The sequence below is a fragment of the Nannobrachium achirus genome (assembly GCF_963921795.1).
Source record: "Nannobrachium achirus genome assembly, chromosome: 11".
Classification (NCBI taxonomy): domain Eukaryota; kingdom Metazoa; phylum Chordata; class Actinopteri; order Myctophiformes; family Myctophidae; genus Nannobrachium; species Nannobrachium achirus.
In genome coordinates, this window is record NC_137820.1 from 29,935,610 (window position 1) to 29,944,031 (window position 8,422).

Genomic DNA, 8,422 nt, shown 5'->3' on the forward strand with positions numbered 1-8,422 from the left:
AACATGAACATTGTGGTGTCTTAAAATAGGAGATCTACAATGCATCATGAGGTGCTGTGGTGGGCTTGGAGATCTGTTCTCTATAACACTGGTTCCCAAACAGTGGGTCGGGACCGATTTGTGGGTCGCAGACAGATTTTTATGGGTCCCTTTTTATAATTGTATTTATTATTATTATTACAAATATTTCCAAAATACATAAAAAATGTATCATAATTAAAAACTAAATTGTATTGTTTTTTCAAAAGAAATCAAGAAATCATAGAAAAAACGAAGAAATTCCATAAATTAGAAAACAATGTAGTGAAAATAGCCGATACAAGCTCACAACGTGGCGAGAAGCGACCCGTTGTGAGCTTATAGATCTGCTGTTTTCACTAGTTTGGGTCCCGGTTAGATGTCTAGTTTCTCTTTTGGGTGCTGAGCTAAAAAGTTTAGGAACCACTGCTCTATAATACTGTATACCCTTTTATTAGAGCATACATGTGAATGGAATGAAACTTTTTTTCTTCTTTTTTTTCTCTTAGGTTAGCTCTCACAGTTACTGTATACACTAGTTGTACTATAGTTAAAGTTATACTCTCACAGGCCTATGTGTAAAATGTAACATGTAAGTGAGTGTGTATGTGGTAGATGCATGTACACAATACACAACCACAACACATGTTACTCATGCTGAAACCTTCAGAAAGCCTCAGAGTTCTGTGGTTTTACAAAAAAAAACACAAATGAATGAATGAATGAATGAATGAATCAATCAATCAATCAATCAATCAATCAATCAATCAATCAATCAATCAATCAATCAATCAATCAATGGTTCATAGCAGAGAGTCTGTGGTCAATTATGGTTCTACAGTGACATCTGGTGTCTGTTTTGTAACATGTCACCTTCAATAGACATGATGCAAACTGAACAGCAGAGGCAGAGGGAGAGCAGAGTCACAATTGTGACCGGTGGGAACATGTGTTTTATCAACCTTTTAACAATTTTGCTGCCATTTTAAACATAGCTGTAGTAAGCAGCTGCCAAATTGTCCTTACCTTTTAACGTGGGCACGCGCACGCATCGTGCACAATCTGTGCGCGACTCATCTAGTAGACTGTAGACTCGGTGACAAGCTTTCGAATAAAAAAACCCCCATTGAAATAGACATATCCGTTGCCACGCTGTATCCCTGCTTATCCGTCAGTGTTTACATGAAAAAACATTGAAAAAAGCCAACTGTGCGCTACGGTAACAAGTGGACACGTTCGCGCACAAAACGCACGATATGTGCGGGGATCATAATCCAGGCGTGTAGAGACTGGATCAAAGTTTCCAAACGCAAAAATCCGATTGAAAAACGAGTGTTCCATCGCCGAGTAGCTTTCTCTTCTGTTACACTGTAAACCAACGGAGGCGGGACTATGGCCCAGGCTCAGACCGGATACGGAAAGCTAGATCCGGTCCAGACCGGAAATGACCGGATACAGTTAGGGGGGCGGGCCTAAAGAGCCAGAATCAGCGAAAATCTGCGATAATACTTTTAATCCTTTTATAATGATTAAAGCTAATTAAACTTCCGGGATCGACGGGCATGGCACCGCGGTACAGCGGGAAATCTACGGTTTCTACGGGGATCGCCCGGAATGAGTTAAAGTGTATGGGTAATTGGTACGATATACATCACTGGTGTGACCTCGAGGTCGCTGGTCGCATGTCACCCTGAGGCGTCTTACTAGTAGTATATGTATGTATTTTATGTTGTCATTTGCACAGCTTGTGATTTAACAAACCATCACTATACCGTATAGTTGCATTAGTAAATACTATCACTATTACAGTAAACAACTAGAAAAACAGCAGAAATTGCTAGAAAATGTACACATCCCTCAGGTCTTTTGATTTAGCTCAAGCCCAAGCAGTTCCCAGAGGAATCCACTGGGAAACTGTTAACTGCGTAAAGCTGAACAAGGTGAAGTTTGAAGGAAATTTAGTAGGATGCCAAATAAAGTGGAGTAAAGGTTGCAGTTGGGAATAACTAGTGTGTGCTGTCACACAATTAAATTGTGTCAAAATAGAGGCCATGGTGTTACTCTTCCTTTAATGGCATGGTCATGGTGAAGCGCCAAATGTATCACCGATGGCATCAAACCGGAAGTGCTTTGTAGCCTTACTTTGCTAATATTGAGTTCTCTAATGTGTTCGAGACTGAGACTCTCCACTACATATTTCATTATGTATGGGAACTGACCCCTACGGGGCAGTAGAGACATGGATACTCTTTAAGACACATCACCTGTGGTGGCCATGCTCTGATTAGCAATCAGCAGGTTATTTAAGACCCACCGAGCTTCACCACATTGATTATTATATTTCCACGAGAGCAGACAGCAGACGTGTGTTATCAGCAGTTAAGACAAAGCATCATTCACAAACATGTATCTTGCGCACTTCAGGGGACCCTCCAGGCGCTGTATCGCTACCCGATCTGGTTAGACACCAAACCGTGCTGGGCACCAAATCTGTTCATCAGAGGAAGCCCCAACTGAGTTGCTATAGTACCATCTCCAAGGCTTTGTACCGGGCGGACCGGACCCCTGTTAGAAACGGAGGCCGGGGGCCCCGTATGCCCCGCCTCAGGCTTGACAGTTTGGGAGACCCATCTCCCTCTTGCCGTCTCCTGGAACAGGGGTCACAGCACAGAGGGGTTCTGGCTGCGGAGATAAACATTCTCCTGGCGAAGAGGGCCATCAGAGAGGTGCCGCCTACCAATCGGTAGGCTGGGTTATTTTTCCATTACTCCCTCATCCACTTTTACTAGGTTCTACTGCATGAAGTTCACGGAGTGCGTGCTGGGCTCCATGCTGGGCCACAAATGTATTTGACTGGCCTCAGCGTCTGGCGGGGCCAGCTGGGCCTATAGCGTCTTGCGCCTATAGGCGACGAGTATGTACACACTTTGGTTACGAATAGTAGTTGGAGAGTCAGCCTTGAACATGATAGAGAACTTCGTTCGAGAAATTCGTTCCAATCAAAAGTTAATCAATATGTTCATGCTCGGGTGAGGCCCACTGATTGCTAATCAGGGCAAAGTGATTATCTTAAAGAGTATCCATATCTATACTCCCCTGTGGGGGTCAGTTCCCATACATGAAATAGTTATGTAGTGGAGAGTCAGTCTTTCCACTCAAAGCACCTGGGTTACAGTGTAACCTCCTATTATAATCATAGCAACACCTACAGTACTGCCAAAATGAATCATAACTAGAAAAGTGTGGTCCTCTGAGCGCAAATCCTCACCAGGCCAGGTTGCCTACCCAGGGCCTGTAGTGTTTGGAAAGCAGCCATAGCCAATTGGAATGGAACCAGCAAAATTGGACTGATCACATGACTGCAGAGATAATATGTACCGATTTGTGTGAGGTTTGGACAGAATTTGTAGGAGTAGAAAAGTAGTGTTTTTTTGAAGAAAACATGAAATGGCAAAGAATCTAGTCCGGCACTAATGAACAGGGCCTATAGGCCTATGTGAAGTTGCGTCATGATCCAAAGAATCCAGGGAAAAGAAACATTTTGATTGTACAAACTACGGTTCAAGAGTTATAGGCCAAAACGTGAAGTGGTTATACGGTCCATTTTGATGAAAATTACGCAAATCATTGTCAGCAGTGTCTGATTGCCATGAAACTCTGCATTCATATTCCTAGTAGGCCAAGGAAGAGCTTATTTTTTCTAATTGGTGTTATGGTGGCGCTATGACAGCCTACTTTGTGTTTTAGCAACCGTAAGTCGTACAATCAACAATTCTAAGACCAATATTCAAATATAATTTCTGGGGAATGTTAACAGCCCAGCTTCCCCAACCCCAATACCTATAGTTGGCCAAAGCTGACACAAATCCTTTTATTAATATTGTTAGTATATGGATCTCCATTAGCTGCCACCTTAACGACAGCTAGTCTTCCTGGGGTCCACTGTCATACCCATATTTTCAGCGAATGTTCCCCCAGATCAGGGATGCTAGGGTACAAGAGGATAATAATAATAATAATAAAAGGTTCCTATCACACAAAGATTTGGCAACAAGTCTCCCTAGAGGAACAGCTTGTTTATGAGCTCCATGACCTGGGAATATTACCAGTGAGTCTCTAAACAACTAGAGAATAATGCAATCTCTCAACTTCCGTTGCTAAAACTGTGTGGAAACTAAAACAGATGCATAAAAGAACCAATCAATGGATTGAGGTCAACGTCCCTCATAATAGAGCAGTGATATGATTGGTTTGTAAAGCAGTGGGTGTAGCTCTGTGTTCTCGCCGGTGTTCCTGCAACTACCTTGCATTCAGAAGAGTCCAGACGCATCGGTAGGCAGACATCTCTGAACGTCCACAACAGACTAAACCCAGGTGGATACAAATTAAACATCAGCTGGGCAAGCAAAGGTGCTGATGACATGTGGCCTGGGGGTGATGAAATATTGACTCAACAGGTGCAATGATGTACTGTACTGGGCCTTATTGAACAGTGTCATATTGGGAGCAACCCTACATCAATGGTTATTGATAGAACATATCCCACAAGTAGATACAGTATATCAAAATAAACCAGTGGATTACAGATCGGAAGGATCCTTGATCAGAGTTTTATTTCATTTGTGACCCTGCAAACAAAATACCAAATCTACTGACTTAAATTAGGAAATGGAGAGGGGGCAAAACCACATCTATCCCAGCCTATCTCCTGTTTCTGTAGCGTGAGGCAGCTTGAGGTTAAAATTTACATGACGTTAGTATGTCCAGGGACTTACCCCAATCCAATCCTTGACAATTGAAAACAATGCTTTCGAAAAATCTACATGGATGGCCGCATTGGCCGGCAAGTACACATTGGTTGCTAATGTTATGAAACCTTCACACAGATCATGTTGATTTAAATCCTTTTTACTGTGAAAATACCACACACAAAAAGGCCAGGATCTGACCCAATTTGACCCCTAAGCAATCTGTATCTCTGACTGGATTTAGTTTAACATACTGTATTACTAACAAGGTGATATGCATTCAAATCAATATAAAGAACATGTATTATCATTGAATTTCTTCTTCTATGTCTTGGTGGCACCACGACTCATGATGGATTTCTTAGTATTTCTCTCGGGTTTCAAAAGCATTATATAACACTTTGGTCCAAACAGCGCCACCAAAAGGCCAAAACTAGAGGCTAAAATAGCAAACACCTCCACTACATCTGCGTATTTGCCTGGAGAGCTGACGTATGCTGGGATGAAGGCTATCCACACGGCACAGAAGATCAACATGCTGAAAGTGATCAACTTGGCTTCATTGAAGTTGTCTGGAAGATTCCTTGCCATGAATGCGAGAAGGAAGCTGAGGAGTGCCAGTAACCCAATATAACCCAGTAACACTGCAAAACCAACTGTTGATCCCACATCACACTCATAGACTATCTTATCACTGTAGTATTGTGTGTTTTTATGAGGAGTTGGAGAGGAAGATAGAAGCCAGACTATGCAGATAATTCCCTGGATAACAGTAAGAGACAGAACTGTTCCTCTCTGCTGCACAGCACCAAACCACTTCATAATGTCTGCTCCTCCAGGCTTGGAGGTCTTGAACACGGCCAACACCACCATAGTCTTTACCAGGATACAGGAAACACACAGGACGAAACTGATCCCAAACACTGCATGTCTCAGCTGGCAGGTCCACATTCTGGGTTGTCCAATGAACAGCAGTGAACACAGGAAACACAGTTTGAGGGACAACAAGAGAAGGAAGCTGAGTTCTGAGTTGTTGGCGCGTACCATGGGTGTGTCTCGGTGATATATGAAGATTCCCATGACAATGGCACAGGTAAGTGTGCCTAACAATGAGATGGTTGTCAAGGAGATACCCAGTTCCTCGTGGTAGGAGAGGAACTCCACGCTCTTCGGGACACAGTGGTCACGCTGGGGACTGGACCAGAAGTCCCCTGGACAACTGGTGCACTCTGTAGAGTCTAATAAAGGAGAGACGATTAAAGACACAGACAAGTACAGTATTTGCTTAAGATAAGCCCCCATGAGTATAATATAATACTAGAAAAAAAATCGTAAGAGATTTTAGAAGTGTGTGCATTAGCATTTTTAATATTAGCATTTGTAGCATTAGCATTTGTAGCATTAGCATTAAGTCATTTTAACATTAGCATTAGCATTTTAACATTAGCATTAGCATTTTTAGCATTAGCATTAGCAGAAGTAGCGGTTAGCATTAGCGCTTAGCCGTTTTTGAGACCAGTAACATGTAGGGAGCTGGAGTTATGGATGTTCAAAGCCCAGCCAATAGGAAGACAGAGGAGGCGGGGCTTAAGCAATTACAAATCATTCCTATTGGCCCTGCAAGTACACCCACCACATTCCGAGACAGTACAATGCTGCGAAACGGAATTATGGCTGTTTAAATCTCAGTCAATAGGAAGAGAGGGGGCGGGGCTTAATCAATTACAGATCGTTCCTATTGGCCATCTAAGTACTCAAACCCAGTTTCGAGATGGTACCATGCTGCAAACTGGTTAAAGTTCAGCCAATGGGAAGATAGGGGCGGGGCTTAATAGTGGGTGGGGCTTAAGTAAGTCCAGACACCAAGTTTCAAGACGGTACCATGCTGTGAACTGGAGTTATAGCTGTTTAAAGCTCAGCCAATAGGAATACAGAGGGGGCGGGGCTTCAGCAATTACAGTTCGTCGCTATTGGCCAGATAAAGTCCAAAGTCGTGTGAGCGTTTTAACGTGTAAATCACATTGCTAGGCAAAAGTATACCAGAGTAATGTGGCGCCAAAGTTTCTGTCCCCCATTAAAAGTCAATGGGGTTTTTGGGCGTAGTTTTTTGCGAATTACGTTGCCATGGTAACACGGATCGGCAAGAAAAGTCAGAGCACCCCATTCCCGGCCGAGCCGCACGTTTTGATGTATATATTGTGGGGGTGACGTAAATCGGCAGTTATTACGTGCCGAAAATTGTGGCGACATTATACCCTTAATTAATTACTTACTTAAGTATGGCGGATTACAACAAGTGTTTTGCCATTGCATGGCAGGCACACTTAATAAACCTACCAGTGTCATTGCTGATCTCTCCTTCAGAACAAGCGATGCAGTCAAAGCAGCAAACAGGTTCTCCTTTCCTTCTGGCCAGACGGGTTCCAGGGGAACAGCTCTCACTGCACACTGACCGAGGAGGCTACAGAGGAAAGTAACAATGATCATCTCCAAAGTCCAAACTTAATTACATTCACATCATGAGCTCAACGTAAGGTATTTTAGCCAACCCAAAGAGACCTTTTTGGTTTCAAAGTTCCAGAAGATTCTGTCTTCATCAAGGATGAGTTCTTTATCTCCGGAGGCTGACTTCTTGACCACACCAACATTCTGAACCTTTGTGCTTCCATCAGGGAGCCACGCCCAGTTCATGATATCCAAGATTGGTAAAGGATCACCATTCTCATCAAATGAAACATGATCATCAAATGATGTGGTGAAGTTGACCTTTTCCAGGTAATACACAAGCTAGAAAGTGTGATGAGCAGAATCAGGCAGAAAATGAGACTTTAAAAACCTACTGTGTTGACAGGAACTGTTATATTATCTACCCCCTTGCATAAGATAATAAGAGAACCTATATAGCCGGGGAGCCACAGGCCCAAAATTTTAGAGGACCTGTGATCTCATAACTTACTTTTTATTTTATTTATTTTTTCTATTAATTTGGTCAATAAGGTACACAGAATGAGAGGCCTGCTCTGCCGGAAACATTGCAAAAAAGAAAGTCCCATCGACATCACTATACAGGAAAATAATACAAAAAAAAATCTGCTTTAAGTAGCATGTGAGGGGTCAAACTAGGGGTTCTTCTTGATTCTGAATCCATTGCAAGCATTTGTTTTGCATGAGAAACATTCCTTAGGCTAGATTTCAGCCCCACAAAACGGTGAAAAGTGATGAGTCATCAAAAATCACAGTTTTGAGAAGCCAAAATCTAGCCCAAGGAATGTTTTTCATGCAAAACAAATGCTTGCAATGGACTCAGAATCATGAAGAACCCCTCACATGCTACTTATATTTTGATGTGTTTTTTCCTGTATAGTGAAGTCGATGGGACAGTGAATACAAATGGCCATAACCTTTTTTCGCAATGTTTCCGGCAGAGCAGGCCTCTCATTCTCGATGGGACAGTGAATACAAATGGCCATAACCTTTTTTCGCAATGTTTCCGGCAGAGCAGGCCTCTCATTCTGTGTACCTTAATGACCAAATGAATAGAAAAAACAAAAATAAAAAGTATGTCATGACGTCACAGGTAAAACCCTATTCTTTGAGCTTTTGGGCCTGTGGCTCCCCGACTAATAACTACTGCATGCCCACTATACCGACTACCA

The 8,422-nt window shown here is 42.6% G+C and overlaps 1 protein-coding gene across 1 annotated transcript in view; it reads right to left on the reverse strand.

The window, feature by feature from the left end:
• Positions 1-5,090: 5,090 nt before the first annotated feature.
• Positions 5,091-8,422, reverse strand: part of LOC308294275 (extracellular calcium-sensing receptor-like) — a gene marked incomplete at both ends in the record, with an annotated part of 15,787 nt that continues 12,455 nt past the window's right edge. The window contains 3 exons of the mRNA XM_080737002.1: positions 5,091-6,004; positions 7,104-7,227; positions 7,326-7,553. Of these exons, the coding sequence (XP_080593128.1) occupies positions 5,091-6,004; positions 7,104-7,227; positions 7,326-7,553 (1,266 nt within the window). The remainder of the gene's footprint in view (positions 6,005-7,103; positions 7,228-7,325; positions 7,554-8,422) is intronic.